The following is a 17,099-nucleotide window of genomic DNA, read 5'->3' on the forward strand; positions in this document are numbered from 1 at the left end:
AGGAGGAGGGAGGCCTCTCTAACTCATGCTATGAAACCAGTATCATGCTGATACCAAAATCTGGCAAGGACCTAATAAAAAATAAAACAACAGGCCAATATCCCTGATAAACATAGATTCAAAAATCCCCAACAAAACAGAATCCAGTAACACATCAAAAAGATAATTCATCAGGATCAAACGGCCTTATTTCAGGGATGCAAGGATGGTTCGATATATGCAAGTCAATAAATGTGATTTGCTACACAAACAGAATTAAAAACAAAAACTATATTATCATTTCAGTATATGCAGAAAAAGCATTTGGTAAAATCCAACACCCTTTATAATAAAAACCCTAAAAACTAGGCATTGAAGGAACATACCTCAAAATAACAAAAGCCATACATGACAAACCCACAGCCAACATCATCCTGAATGGGGAAAAGTTGAAAGCATGTCCCCTAAGAACTGGAACAAAACAAGGATATCCATTGTCACCACCCCTATTCAACATAGTACTGAAAGTCTGTAGCTAGAGCAATCAGGAAAGAGAAATAAATAGTAGCCATTCAAATTGGAAAAGGGGAAGTCCAATTTTATCGGTTTGCTGATAATATGATTCTACATCTAGAAAGCCCTAAAGATTCATCTAAAAGATTCTACACCTAGAAAACCCTAAAGAGTCCCCCTAGACCTGACAAATGACTTCAGTAAAGTTTCAGGATACAAAATGAATGCATCAAAATCAGTGGCATTCTTATAAACCAACAACACTCAAGCTGAGAACCAAATCAAGAACTCAATCCCATTAACAATTACCATACACACACAAAATTACCTGGAAATACATTTAACAAAGAAGATGAAAAACCTCTACAAGGAGAACAAAACAGTTTGATAATAGATGACACAAACAAATGAAAAAGCATTCCATGCTCATGGATAGGAAGAATCAATATCATCAAAATGACTATACTACCCAAAGCAATCTACATATTCAATTTCTATCAAATTAACAATGTAAGTTTTCACAGAATTAGAAAAAGCAGCTTTAAAATTTATATGGAACCAAAACAGAGCCTGAATAGTCAAAGTAATTCTAAGCAAAAAGAACAAAGATGGAGGCATCACGTTACCCTACTTCAAACTATTCTACAAGGCTATAATAGCCAAAACAGCATGGTACTAGTACAAAAATGGAAACATAGATCTGTAAAACAGAATAAAGAACCCAGAAATAAAGCCACACACCTGCAACAAACTAATGTTCAAAAATTCTACAAAAATAAACAATGAGGAAAAGATTCCCTATTTATTATAACAAACAGTGCTGGGAAAACTGGTTAGCCATATGAAAAAGAATTAAACTGGACCTCCATCCCTTACCATACACAAAAATTAACTCAAGATTGATTAAAGACTTAAGTGTAAGACCTTAAAGTATAAAAATCCTAAAAGAAAACACAGGAAAAACTCTTCTGGACATTGGCCTAGGCAAAGAATTTATGACTAAGACCTCAAAAGCAAATGCATCAAAAACAAAAATAGACAAATCGGATTTAAAGAGTTTCTGTACAGCAAAAGAAACAATCAACAGCATAAACAGACAACCTACAGAATGGGAGAAAATATTTGCAAGACGTATATCCACCAAAGGACTAATATCCAGAATCTACAAAGAAGTTAAACAAATCAACAAGACAAAAACAACCCCAATACAAAGTGGGCAAAGAGGACTTGAACAGACACTTCTCAAAAGAAGACATACACACAGCTGACAAGCATATGAAAAAATGTTCAACATTACTAATTATCAGAGAAATGCAAGTTAAAACCACAATAAGATAACTTCTCAAACCAGTCAAAATGACTAATAGTCAAAATGAGTATTACTAAAAAGTCAAAAAAATAACAGATATTGTCAGGAATGTGGAGTAAAGGGAACAATAATGCACTGTTAATGGGAATGTAAATTAGTTTCACCCCTATGGAAAACATTACAAAGATTTCTCAAATAACTAAAAATAGAATTACTATTCAACCCAGTAATCCTACTATTGGGTATCTACCCAAAGGAAAATAAATTGTTTTATCAAAAAGACACTTGTACTTGCATGTTTATCACAGTTCTGTTAACAATAGCAAAGTCATGGAATTAACCTAAGTGCACATCAATGATGGATTGGATAAAGAAAATGTGGTATATATACACCATGAAATACTATGCAGCCGTAAAAGAGAATAAAACTGAGTTATTTGCCAACATGGTTGGAGCTGGAGGGCATCATTCTAAGTGAACTAACTGAGAAACAGAAAGTCAAATACTGCATGTACTCACTTATAAGTGGGAGCTAAACAATGGGTAGTCATTGACATAAAGATAGAAACCATAGACACTGGGAACTCCAAAAGAAGGGAGGGTGGGAGGGGTGAGGGTTGAAAAATGATCTACCACGAGTTATGTTCACTATATAATTGATGAGTTCACTAGAAGCCCAAACACCAGCATTATACGAAATACCCATGTAACAAACCCACACATTATATCTCTTGAATCAATAACAAAAAAGCAAGTTTATTTTAGACTTACCTTTTCTCTGCATGTCCTGATAAAGTTTGCTTATTTCTTTCTTATATCCCTCCTCTTTGATTTTCATTTCACTTACAAGTTTGGCAATATTATTCTTATATTCCTAAAGATTAAAATATATATTAATTTTTAAAATTTAAATATGTATATATAACTTCTGATTCCTAGAAAGGTGAAATTCTCCATTCATATTACTTTTTAAATACTTTAAAAATTCTCCATTTATGTTACTTTTTTAAAAGGTACTATAAATGTAATATAAATGAACAATTTCACCTTTCTAATAATTAAAAGTTGTATCTACAAGGAAAAATATTGTTCATTGTTTGAATAATCAGCTTTGAGATAGACCCATTTTATTTTATTTTTTGTATGTATAAAGTATTTATTTTTTAATTTAAATTTTTGGCCCGGTGTGGTGGCTCACGCTTGTAATCCCAGCACTTTGGGAGGCTAAGGCAGGCAGATCACGAGGTCAGGAGATCAAGACCATCCTGGCTAACACGGTGAAACCCCGTCTCTACTAAAAATACAAAAAAATTATCTGGGCGTGGTGGTGGGCACCTGTAGTCCCAGCTACTCGGGAGGCTGAGGCAGGAGAATGGCGTGAACCCGGGAGGCCCTGAAGCTTGCAGTGAGCCGAGATGGCACCACTGCACTCCAGCCTGGGGGACAGAGCGAGACTCTGTCTCAAAAAAAAAAATTTAAATTTTTAATTTGAAAATTAAAAATTATATATATTTATGATGTACAACATCATGTTTTAATATATGTATACATTGTGGAATGCCTAACTCAAGCCAATTAACATATCTATATTATGGATATGTTAAATATATGTTAAATATGTGAGGTATATCCATTTGCCTCACATATTTATCACTTTTTTGTGGTGAGAACATTAAAAAACTACTCTCTTAGCAATTTTGAAGTCTATGATACATCGTTATTGATAACAATCACCAAATTGTACAATAGCTCTCCTGATTCTATTCCTCCTTTCCAACTAAATTTTTTTATCCTTTCACCAACATCTCCCCAATTGCTGCCTCCACCACAGCCTAACCACCACTCTACTCTCTGCTTCATGAATTCCATAAGAAAGATCAATTTCTGATCCAAGGAGATAAGATAAAGATATTACAGAAACAATGTCTTTTTTTATCTTTGCTTTCTGGATACTCATTACCAGGGTTTAGAATATTAAGGATGCTCAAAATATTTAATTTTATGAATAAATGCCACTACAGAATTAAGGTATGTTCAATATAAGCCAAAACCATACATTAGAGCCAACAAAAGGCACTGTTCAATAGCTAGCAAGCTTACTATAATGTAAGATGAGTCTCTTTGAATGCAAGCTGAACTTCTGTTTCCAAAAATTATATAAATATTCCTAATTCCCAGAGCAAGATTAAGCATTACCCATGGTAAGTGTATGCTTTATGAGGAGGCATAGAGAGAAAGATGAGTTTGGGATTTGCAAACTGTTTGACAGCTGCCTGAGATTAGCTTCTTAGGTTGTTGAAGGATAGGGGTGATTTATTATGCTAAGAACAGGGAGAGGAGCATTGAGAGTGGTGATGGAAGACAGTTATTTTACAATTGTGAAGATAAATTTTACAACTTTACCAGGGGTATGGTCCTACATGAAGAAATTATTCAGAGGCCTAAAATGTAGGCAAGAGAAAAGGAAAGCAGGAAGAATAAAAGTTAAGTATGATAGTAATAAAAAGGCAATAATAAAGGCAAGAGGTCAATAAAAGCCTCTAATACTTAACAGCTGGGACTCACCATTGTGTTCCCAACTCCTTGTGTGTAAATACATGTATATATGTGCACACACATATATCTTGATGTATATTTCTTGAATGAATGGGAGTACCAATAAGAATTATTTAGGTAAGAACTGTTAACCTAGACCCAGTGAATAGGCTTTTGATCAACTTCCAAATTTTAATGTAAAATTATACATGTATTTATTTGTGTGTGCATGTGTGTGTGTGTGTGTGTGCACATTTTTCCCAGTGAGGATTCATAGCTTTTAATAGATATTTCATGGTATTGAGGAGGTTAAACAATTTAAAACAGGTCAAGACACACTGGCTTCTATGCCCACAATTAAAAATTGGCATACATTCCTCCATATTATCTCAGTTCAAGAGATTTTGTCTGGATTCCTGTTTGTTCTACTTATCCTGCCAGGCAACTTGTAGGAATGGACAAAGCTATTCAACTTCTCGGTTCTAATTAAAACTGGGCAGGTGAACCCAGCTGGCAATCCCACAAATTGCCATTTTCTATGTATCTAGACTTCTAGATGGGCAACTACAGAGCAGCTTTTATAAACTACTCCTGACAACTGTGTGCACTAAGCTGTTGCTGCTCTGAGAAACCACAAGAGACAAACCTATGTACCTTTCTATTCTCCACTGATTTTTGCCACAGGAAGATGTCACCAGGAAAGTGGAATGCTGCCAGTTAATTCGGTGAGACCCAGGATTTGCATTTCAGCCTCCAGGCATGAAGACTATTCTATCTGGGTTGAGCCAAGCTCTATCTCACTAGATCTTCTCTTCCATTTTAGCCTGTGCCATTCCTAAAAAATGTAATCTTTTCATTTTTCTAAGGAGACTAATCCCCAATAGGTTACAATTGGTTGTCTTCTTTTTATATGCTTTCTGGGAATTTTAAATTCCAAGGAATAGCCTCCGGTTTCACTCTTGATATAAAAAACAATGATTCTCTCTATACAAGTTGCAAAATCCTTCTACTCTCACAAATACTGCTATTGGGTACCTCCTGAGTTTGTTCCTGGGGAGTTTTCTCCATGAATTTTAGATGTGTTCAGAGGTTTTGAATTAGCAAATCTGCGTTGTCATAGTTTGCTTTGGGCAGCCACTAAGTAAGAAATTCAGACTCTTGGGTTGTGGTGTTTTCTCTTTAATTTCTTCCCCTCTGAACATTCCTGTAGTATTCTCAACAAAGCAGTATCCTAGTGCTTGAAGTTTTAGAAAGGAAAGTAGGTCAAATTTTCTCCCCCTGGTTCCCCACCCCAATTACAACCTGACTTTACCATCTATTTTTGAGATCTAGAGTCAATATATCAAAAGGATTGGGAAAGAATAAAGGGAAAAAGGAAAAGAAAGGAGGAGAAAGGGTAGGATTCATTTCAGAAATACTTAAAAACCATCTCAAAATTGGTGATGAAAAGCTAAATTTTCTAAGAGCATAGCCAGAATGCTACTTATTACTGTACAGGATTAACCAGAAGTTCTGGGCAGATTTCTTCAGAGGGTCCTCAGATGAGGAACCAGACTGAATTTAGAGAAGATTCTTCAAGTTGAAGGCTCCTATAGATTCAACTTGAGTTTTGAGGATCTTTTGTCTGCTAGAATTTGACATATTAGCTCTTGAGAGATGAGGAAGTTAGCATAATGAACCTCTCAAAGAGCAGAGGGAACTGACATTTATTTAGCATCTTTTATGCTTTTTAGACACTGTTCATGTGTTCTACAACTGCTGTCACTACACTGTTCCTACAGGAGATAAGGAAAAGTAGCAGAGGGTATGGTGGCTCCTGGGAGAGAAATAATTTGTGATCCACATGAAATGCCCCCTGTATTGGAATGGTGTAATGATTACCCAAATCATAAAGAGTATAGATTCATTTACATTATAATAAGAAAGTTCACAAGTAGTAACAAATAGAGTTTACTAGAGTAAAACCTCTATTAACATAATTGAAAAATATGTAGCAAAATAACTGCATCTCTTTTTGGTAGAAAGAAAAAGTAATGCAAGTTATTTGTTAGTACATTATATTTTGTAAAAAAAAAAAAACTCTTAAAACTAGTATTGCTTTGAAAACAAATTGTCATTTACTAAAGATTTTGGCATATATACGTATATCTCCACACACACACACACCCACAAACATTTGGCTGTGTTTATTAATTTAAAAACCTCTTTTTTTTTTCCTAATTTGAAAAGATAAATCTCCACAGGGACTTGACTGAATAGAATGATACATAAACTCACCTGTTCATGAGACTTTAACTTCTCTTTTATAAGATCAGCACTTATTTTTAGTTGTTCATTTTCACCTGTGTAAGAATAATCAAAGAACATCATAATATATAGCACTTTTCAATTAATATGAAAATATGTTCAACATTTTAGCTTCCATTATGTATGCATTCAACAAACATGCATCCAGCAGCTGCTACACATCAGGCATCACGCTAGACACTGAGAATATGAAAGTGAAAAGAGTTACTGCTCTTCAAAGAACTTACAGCCTAGTGCTGAGTCAAATGTGTTAGTAGTTATAATATGCTATGATAATTGCTCTTTAATGGCAGTATATCTGAAATACTACAGGAATCTGTAAAAAGAAAACCTAGGGCAGCTTGAAGTCAGGAAAGGATTTAGAGAAGAGAAGCTACTTGAGACGAGATTTAAGTGATAGGCTTACCCCATGTTAAGAGAGAGCATTCTAAATACAGAAAATCGCACAGAAGACCATGGGCTTGAGTGAATACAGCCTGGAAAAACTACAATTCAAGTACGGTATTGTTGAAGTGTAAAGTGTGAGCAGGAGATGCTATATAGGTTGGGATCCTATCACTAGGTAGACATATTCTAGATGAACAATTTTGGATTTTGGTTTTAGAGGTTACAGGGAGTCATCAAAGAATTCTGAATAGTGCAGAAGTGAAATAATGAGAGTTACATGCTAAAACGATTATCTGGCAATGTGGATGATGAATGAGAGGGTTTTGACCCTTACAGGAATGGAGATCAGTAACTATAGGTCAAGTAAGAGATAACAGGAACCTAAATTACGTCAGCGGCAGTATGGAAAAAAGGAAGCAATGAGGAGAATTATTATTTAGATGATAGAATTACCTAGGAATTTAGTGACCCTTTAGATAGAGGAGGCAAAAGAGAAAGGGGGAGCCTTTTCTTTTTAGGTTTCTGGTTTGGGTAACTGAAAACAGTACCTTAATATTTTTAACAAATTTTAAAAACCCTGTGGTTAATTTTGATTACTAAACATCCAGGTCGGTTTAAAACTGTAATTTCCTATTCGACTGAAAGTTTTCATGATCCTTATCACTGGCTAGATCAGTGGCTGTAAAGAGTCAATAGAACTGGGAAAGAAGTCTTAGTTTACTCCTTAGTTGCTCTTCCCTGTCTTTCCTCTGGGTCATCTCTTGGCGGGTGGAGACAGGAAATGAGGAGAGGTAAAAAATTCTCTATTTAACTTCGAGGTTCCAGTCCTTTAGGTGGTTGTAGCAAATATATGCAGAGTCTGGACTCACTCCAACATTTGGCGACTTTTTAGCAGATGTCACTAGAATATGGAAATATGTAGCTATTTTGTTGTTAATTGTGGCATGGGCCCTAGTCACTAATTCCTGGTAAACAGGAAAAGCCTCAATAGACATCCTATTACAATTTCCCCTCTACAACCTTAACTATAAACACAACCAAGAAGTAGTTAAACAAAACAACAAATCAGTAAAGATTTTTGACATTATCTGAACAATGCTTTAGGAAGGTTTATTCTGTAGTAGAGTAACGTTGAGAGGAGCCTTGGAAATAGAGTCCACTTATGAAACTATTGCAGAGGTATTAAATCACAGTATTAAAATTAAAACCTTGACTATAAACAAAACTAAGAAGTAGCTAAACAAAACAATGACAAATCAGTAAAGATTTTTGACATTATCTGAACAATGCTTTAGGAAGGTTTGTTCTGTAGTATAGTAACATTCAGAGGAGCCTTGGAAATAGGGTCCACATATAAAACTTGCAGAGGCATTATATCAAAGTATTAAAATTAAGTAAAGATCTAAAATCTATTAGTTTTCAAAGGTTGTGATGAGAAACCGATAGGAAAAGTGTTACATTTTTAAGGGTCATATTTAATACAAATCTTAATCTTGATGATAGCTTCAGTTTGTCAGATTGTGTCTTTCAAGAAATTAGTCCATTTCACATAGGCTATCAAATATTTGAGTTGAGCACAGAGTTGTTCAGAGTATTCCTTTATTATCTTCTTCTTCTTCTTTTTTTTTTTTTATTGAGATGAAGTCTTGCTCTTGACCCCCAGGCTGGAGTGCGATGGCGCGATCTTGGCTCCCTGCAACCTCCCCCTCCTGGGTTCAAGCTATTCTCCTGCCTCGGCCCCCGAGTAGCTGGGATTACAGGCATGCACCACCATGCCCGGCTAATTTTTGTATATTTAGTAGAGATGGGGTTTCACCATGTTGGCCAGGCTGGTCTCCTTTATGATCCTCTTAATGAACATGACATTTGTAGTGATGTCCTTTCTTTCATTTCTGATATTATTAACTTGCGTAATCTCTCCTATTTCCTTAGTTCATCTGGCTACAGACTTGTCAATTTTATTGATCTTTTCAAAAAAACAGCTTTTAGTTTCATTGCTTTCTATTGATTTCTTGTTTTCAATTTTATTAATTTCTGCTTTATTTTTATTATTTCTTTTCTTTACTTATTTTGGATTTAATTTGTTCTCCTTTTTCTTATTTCCTAAAGTGGAAGCTTAAATTAATTTTAGTTTTTTGTTGTCTTCTCATATACACATTTAACGCTATAAATATCTCTTTAAGCACTGTTTTGGCAGCATTTCACAAATTTTAATAAATTGTATTTTCATTTTTATTTAGTTCAAAATATTTTAAATTTTCTGTTGATATTTGTTTTTTGACCACTGTATTATTTAAAAGTGTTCTTTAATCTGCATATATTTTGAGATTTTTCATCTACCTTTCTGTTTTTGATGTCTACTTTAATTCCATTGTGGCCTGACAGCAGACATTGTATGATTTCTGGTCTTTCAAATTTGCTAAGGTGTGTTTTATAAACCACAATGGGATCTATCTTGGTGAGTATTCATTAAGTTTGAGGAGAATGTGTATTCTGCTGTTGTTGGATGAAATAGTCTATAGATGTCCATTATAGTCAATTGATTGATGTTATTGTTGATTTCAACTGTGTCCTTACTGATTTTCTGATAGAAGAATGTTGAAATCTTCAACTACAATAGTGGACTCATCTATTTCTCCTTGCAGTTCTATAAATCTTTGACTCATATATTTTTGATGCCTTTGCTAGATGCATATATAAAACAATTTTATGTCTTCTTGGAGAATTAACCCTTTTATCATTATGTAATACCCCTTTTTATCCTGGATAATTTTTCATGCTCTAAAAATCTGCTGTTTGAAATGAATATAGCTACTCCAGTGTTCTTAGTGTTAGCACGGCATATCTTTCTCCAACCCTTAGCTTTTAATCTATATGTGCCTTTATATTTAAAGTAGACTTTTTTTTTGTAGAAAGATATAGTTGGGTAATGTTTTTTGATCCACTCTGATAATCTCTGTCTTGTAAACTGTGTATTAGGCTATTGATTTTCAAAGTGATTTTTGATAAAGTTGGATTAATATCTACTGTATTTGTTACTCTTTTCTATTCATAGACCTTGTTCTTTGATCCTATTTTTTGTCTTCTATTCTTTTTCTGCCTTTTGTGGTTTTGAGTATTTCACGTGATTCCATTTTCTCTTCTTTCTTAGCAAATCCATTATACTTCTATTTTTATTTTTATTTTTTTTTTAGTGATTGTCCTAGAATTTGCAATATACATTTACAGTGAATTCAGGTCCACTTTCAAATCCATTATACTGCTTCTCAGGTAGTACAAGTACTTTATACTAAAGTATTCATAATTCCTTCCTCTCATTCCTTATGTCATTGATGTCATGCATTTCACTTATGCATAAGCTATAATTACTTAATAATACACTGTTGCTATAATTTTGAATAAATTGTTACCTGTTAGATCAATTGAGAATAAGAAAAATAAAAGTTTTTATTTTACCTTCACTTATTCCTTCTCTAATGTTCTTCCTTTCTATGTAGATCCAAGTTTCTGGCCTATATCATTTTGCTTCTCTCCTCTTTCATCATTTCCTGCAAGGCTGGTATACTTGCAACAAATACTCTCAATTTTTGTCTAAGAAAGTCTTTATTTCTACTTTCTGGACAATAATTTTGCTGGATGCAGAATTATTGGTTGGTGTTTTATTCTCTCTCTCTCAGCACTTTAAATATTTCACTCTACTCCTTTACTGTTTGCATGGTTCCTGAGAAGAAGCTGGGTATAATTCCTATCTTTGGTCCTTTATAGGTAAATAATTTTCATCACTTGTTTCAAAATTTTTTCTTTGTTTTTTATTTTCTACAGTTTGAATATGACATGCCTATGGGTAGTTTTTTGAGCATTTACCCTGCTTGGTGTTCACTGAGCTTCCTGGATCTGTGGTTTGGTATCTGATATTAATTAGGGGAAATTCTCAGTCATTATTGCTTCTGATGTTTCTTCTGTTCCTTTCTTTCTTTATTTTTCTTCTGATATTCCCATTAAGTGTTTGTTACAGCTTTCGTAGTTATTACACTGTTTTTGAATATTTTGTTACTTTTCTCCTAGTCTTTTTTTTTTTTCTGAAATTTCAGTTTCGGAAGTTTCTATTGACATATTCTCAAGCTCAGAGAATCTTTCCTGAAACTGAGAAATTATTTTCATTAGGCTATGTCTAGTCTACTAATGAGTCCAACAAAGGCATTCTTCATTTGTGTTACACTGTTTAGAGCCTTTAGCATATTAACTGTAGTTTTTTAAAATTTCTGGTCTAATAATTCCAATATCCCTGCCATTTCCGTGTCTGGTTTTGATGCTTTCTCTGTCTCTTCAAGCTGCCTATTTTTTTTCTTTTAGTGTGCCTTGTAATTTTTTGTACAAAGCTCAAGACCAAGTACCAGTAAATACGCCTTTAGTGATTTGATGGTAAGGTGTTGCAGAAGGAGAAGCATTCTATAGTCCTATGATTAGGTCTCAGTCTTTCAGTAAGCCTGTGTCTTTGGACTGTGAGTTACCCACATGCTTCTTAGTCCCTCTCCCCTTTGGTGAGATGGGATGGCTAGAGTGGGCTGGAGTTGGGAAGGCTAGGGGGAGCTGAAATAGGATATTTTCCTCCCCTAAGGCAGCTTATCCTCGGCTAAAACCCCAGTAGTTTAGGCTCAGATAAAATAGCTTCTTTCAAGTCAGGCTTTGTTAAGAACAGAAGCTGTGGATTATTTCAAAATGGTTACTTTTCTTCTCCTCCAGCCAACAACATGAGGGAATTTTTCTCATATCTTAACTGTGAGATCTTAGTAGAGCTCTCACAGGTAAAACTTACAAAACTATAGGGGCTCTCCTATGGGATTGGGTCCCCTGAAATTTTTAATCTCTTAGATTTGACTACAATGAGCCATCTGCAATTCATCAAAATTACATTTTAGGGTTTCCTAGCCTGACAAACAGGGAGGTTTCTGCTCTTGTTAAGTTGTGATTCTCTGAGTCTGCCTCCCTGTCTCCAATTTTAGATGCATCAGTTTGTCCTGCGACCTCACTTCTCTGATCAAAAGTCTAAGAAATGTTGATTTTTCAGTTTGCTCAATGTTTTACTTGTTGTTAGCAGGGAGTGACAACTTCTGAGATCCTTATATGTTTTACCAGAAAGATGAGGTAAGTTTGAAGGATTTTCATTAAAGTTAGAATTCTGTTTCCAAGTTTTATGTGCAAGTGAGAATACTTAAAAGTGACACATTTTCAGCCCTGAAGTTGCTTAATGGTGGAACCATTTCTAAAGATACAATGGTTTTTCCATAAATTAATTTTCCAAAATCAGTTAATTGGCCACTGTTGGCTGACATTTTATCAAGTCTAATAGACTTTCACTACTTTTTAACTTAACATGCCTGATAAAGAGCTTGTATGGGGGTAGGAGAAGTGACAGCTCTGATACTTTCTTATTGTTGGCTTGTGCTTGCATTATTGTAATTATTATTGTCCTCAATATATGTTTTATTTTTTAAAACTACTTGTCCATTTTGAAAGGATTAGTTTGATTAGAACTAGCTAATTTTATCTATCAATCCTCTTATCCAGAAACATATAAACTGTACTACATGGCCATACACTGAAACTAGGGGAAAAAGTAAACATGCAATTGTTCAGTTTTAGAACTCCCATTCTCCTCAGAGAAAGAAGAACCTTGTGTATCATGCGTGACATATAATTAACTTATAGATAGAAAAAGGAATATTATCCCAGTTATTAAATTTTTGTAAGATGACTGGCTTTGTATTTTCAGATGAAAATAAAGATAAATAAGAATTGCAATTTTTTTCTACATCTCATTGAATTATCTTTTACATAATTCATAAGTCCCTACTGAAAAGATTCATTGATAAGACTAAAGGAAGGTAGCATTTCTCTCATTGTAACTGAAAAGTCTCTTAAACCCAAAGGGTAATTGATTAATCAGCTCAATAATGTTACCAAAAAACCAGATCCTTTTAGTTTACTTTTCTTGCTATCCTCCAAAATCATCCTGCTGGCATGATTTTTAGACTAGAAACAAGAAATCTGAAACAATTTTAGGCATTATATACAGTCTTATAACAACCAGAAGAACATAGTCCATCTCTTGGGAGAGAGGAAAATTATTCCAAAAGAACTCCCTTGGAGCTTGGATGCGATCAGCTTCCCCTGAGGCATATGGTTAAGTGAATGAAGGGTGAATGTCTGAAAAAGAAAAACAGTTTCCTATTAAGGAGAGAAAAGAGCTATTGGAAAGGAAACCACTGGGTAGCTTAAATAAGCAGATTAATCATACTATCTTGGCAATCAATTGGATGAAAATGGTCAAATATAGATAGTTCTTATCTATTACCTTGCTCAATCAAGGCTTGTAAAAGCATTGGGAAAGTGAACTCAATGAGTCATCATTTATTTGCAAGAGACATCATACAATATTCATTTTTAAGAATGGCTATTTTATTTTATTTTTTTTTTGAGACGGAGTCTCGTTCTGCAGCCAGGCTGGAGTGCAGTGGTGCGATCTCGGCTCACTGCAACCTCCAACTCCCTGGTTCAAGTGATTTTCCTGCCTTAGCCTCTCGAGTAGCTGGGATTACAGGCATGTGCCACCACACCCAGCGAATTTTTGTATTTTTTTTTAGTAGAGGCGGGGTTTCACCATGTTGGCCAGGATATGGATTACAGGTGTGAGCCACAGCGCCCGGCCAAGAAAGGCTATTTTAAAACTTGTACTTGCCTTGTACTGGATCTTAAAGAGAAAGTTTTCTGTTTTCTCCCATTGATTATGATGTTAGCTGTGAGCTTTTCATCTATGGCCTTTATTGTGTTAAGGCAAGATCCTTCCATGCCTATTATCTTCTCTATCTATGCCTATTTCGTGAGAGTTTTAATCATGAGTGGATGTTGAATTTTGTCAAATGTTTTATCTGTATCTATTGAGGTGTTCATGTGTTTTTTTCTATTCATTTTGATAATAAATAGAAAACATATGGTGTATCACATTGATTGATCTGTGTATACAGAACCATACTTGCATCCCAGGGATAAATCCCACTTGGTTAGGATATATGATCTTTTTAATGGGCTGTTGAATTTTATTTGATAGTATTTTATTGAAGATTTTTGAGTCTGTGTTTATCAGGGATATTGGGATGTAATTTTCTTTCCTTGCAGTGTCTTTGTCTGATTTTGGTGTTAGGGTGATGCTGGCCTCATAGGATGAGTTTGGAAGTGTTCCCTTTGCTTTTATTTTTTGAAAGAGTTTAAGAAAAAGCGGTATTACTTTCTCTTTGAGTGTTTAATAGAATTCCCATGAAGCCACCTCATCCTGGGCTTTTCTTTGGTGGGAGATTTTTGATTATTTACTCAATCTCCTTATTTGTTATTGGTGTGTTCTGACTATTTCTGACTCAGTTTTGGCAGGTTGTATATTCTTAGGTATTTGACTATTTCTTCTAGGTTATCCAGTTTGGTGGCATATAGTTGCTCTTAATAGTCCCTTATTATCCTCCTCATGCCCCCTAGGATATCAGTTGTATCGTCTTCTCTTTCATTTCTGCTTTTATATATTGACATCTTTCTTTTTTTTCAGTGTAGCCAAGCATTTGTCAATTTAGTTTATTTTTTCAAAAAAAACAAACTCCTAGTTTTGTTAAATTTTCTGTTGTTTTTTATTTTCTATTTGATTGATTTATCCTATAATCTTCATTATTTCTTTCCTTTGATTACCTTTGGGCTTAATTTGTTGTTCTTTTTCTAGTTCCTTGAGGTGTAAAGATAGATTACTTATTGGATATATATATATTTTTTCCTTTTAAATTTAGGCTTTACAGCCATAAACTTCCCCATTAAAATGTCTTTTGCTGTATCCTATAGGTTTTGGTATGTTGTGTTTTCATTTGTCTCAGATACTTTAAAAATTCCTTTGGTTTATTCTTTGACTCAATGATTGTTCAGGAGTGTGTTTAGCATTTTTGCCTCTTCTTTTCAACATAGTGTTGGAAATCTTAGACAGAGCAATTAGGAAAGAGAAAGACATAAAGGGCATCCAAATCAGAACAAAAGAAAATTATCCATATTCGCAGATGACATGACTATATACTTAGAAAACCTATTAGAACTAATAAACAGATTCAGTAAAGTTGCAGTATACAAAATCAACATATAAAAATCGATCACATTTCTATATACAAATTACAAAATATCTGGAAAGGAAATTAAGAAACAATCCTATTCACAATGGCAAAAAAAATACTTAAGAATTAACCAAAGAAGGTGAGAATCTTGTACACTGAAAGTAATAAAACATTGATGAAGGAAATGAAAGAAGACACAGATAAATAGATTAGAAGAATTAATATTGTTAAAATGTCCATACTATCTAAAATGATCTGCATATTTAATGCAATCGCTATCAAAATGCCAATGACATTCTTTACAGAAGTAGACAAAACAATCTTAAAATCCATATGGAAACACAAAAGACCTCAAATAGCCCAAGCAATCTTGAGTAAAAAGAACAAACCTGGAGCCATTGCACTACCTAATTTCAAAATATATTATAGAGCTACAATAATCAGAACAGTATAGCACTGTTAAAAAAAAACAGACATGTAGATTATGGAACAGAATAGAGAACCCAGCTGGGTGTGGTATTTTAGTCACAAGGAAGGGAAAAGTTGTTTTGAGCCCTGGCATTGAAATAGGAGCATGAGTGCCCCTTTTTAACACTCCAAATTACAGGAATCACATATAAGATCAATATTTTATCTCACATATATAAGGTGTTTGTTTTAAAATAAAGGCAGAGGTCTAAGATGAGAAATGCTTATTTGATGTGAGTTTTATGTGGAAGGGGCCTTTAAGGCAATTTAGTCTAATCTCTGATATAGTAGAAGAAAATCTCACAGCCATCACAGCTGAGTCAGAACAGCACAAAATACTTGGTCTGTTTTGTGAGTGGTAGGCCTGTTTGATTAACATGATTGTTACAGATAAGATAAGCTGAATGTGTTGACTTCACTTGCACAAATATAGTCTTAGTCTATGACAAAAAAATTAAATGGTAAACTATCACTGTGGTTTAAATAAAAAATTATGGTTTAACTAGTAATATCCACTCTTCAAAACTGAACACAAGATTATTAAAGACCAAGAATGCTACTGAGAATAAATAGAGTTCTAAATTTTTGAAGGTAATAACTATATGACCTATATAAAACATCCCTTTATGTCACTATCAGATAGAACATGACTGAATTGTTCTGTTCAGGATAACATTTCTTATTTCATAATCATCTAGGAAAGTATTTTTAAGTAGTAAGGAGTCCTCTTTTAGCTGATAAATTGAAACTTATTATCAACAATGTGAAAACTTCCTATTTTTAAAGGTGCTCAAATACACAATGCTTTTTTAGATTTTACTTTTTTTTTCTAACTTACCTTTCAAATTCTGTTGATATTCAATGGTCTGTTGTAGCCCTTTTATTATATTATGAAGAGTAGCACATTCTGAAACATAAAAGATAAATTTATTTTAAAATCCCTTGCTTTCATTTTGGAATTATTCTCTCAGTTGAAATTATTAAAATAAAATAATATTTAAGCCGGGCAATGGTGATGTGTGCCTTGTAGTCCTATTGACTCAAGAGGCTGAGGCAGGAGGATCACTTGAACCCAAGAGTTCAAGGCTGCAGGGGGCTATGCTCATGCCATTGCACTCCAGCCTGGGTGACAGAGCAAGACCCTGTCTCTAAAAATAATAATAATAATATTTAATTCAAAATTACAAGATATTAATAAAGCAGCCAAGCACCTTAAAGAAAATTATATAAAGGAAAAATATAATTTTTTTTTTTTTTGAGACAGAGTCTTGCCCTGTCGTCCAGGCTGAAGTGCAGTGGCACGATGTCGGCTCACTGCAACCTCCGCCTCCCAGGCTCAAGTGATTCTCCTGCCTCAGCCTCCTGAGCAGCTGGGATCACAGGAACGCGTCACCATGCCTGGCTAGTTTTTGTATATTTTTGTAGAGACAGGGTTTCACCATGTTGGCCATGCGGTCTCGAAC

The 17,099-nt window shown here is 34.3% G+C and overlaps 1 protein-coding gene across 1 annotated transcript in view; it reads right to left on the reverse strand.

The window, feature by feature from the left end:
- Window positions 1-17,099, reverse strand: part of CCDC152 (coiled-coil domain containing 152) — a 43,622-nt gene that overhangs the window by 14,158 nt on the left and 12,365 nt on the right. The window contains exons 4-6 of the mRNA XM_003810991.6: window positions 16,475-16,543; window positions 6,614-6,678; window positions 2,573-2,675 (exon numbers count right to left, since the gene is read on the reverse strand). Coding sequence (XP_003811039.1) covers window positions 2,573-2,675; window positions 6,614-6,678; window positions 16,475-16,543 — 237 coding nt within the window. The remainder of the gene's footprint in view (window positions 1-2,572; window positions 2,676-6,613; window positions 6,679-16,474; window positions 16,544-17,099) is intronic.

Source organism: Pan paniscus, chromosome 4 (assembly GCF_029289425.2).
Source record: "Pan paniscus chromosome 4, NHGRI_mPanPan1-v2.0_pri, whole genome shotgun sequence".
NCBI lineage: Eukaryota > Metazoa > Chordata > Mammalia > Primates > Hominidae > Pan > Pan paniscus.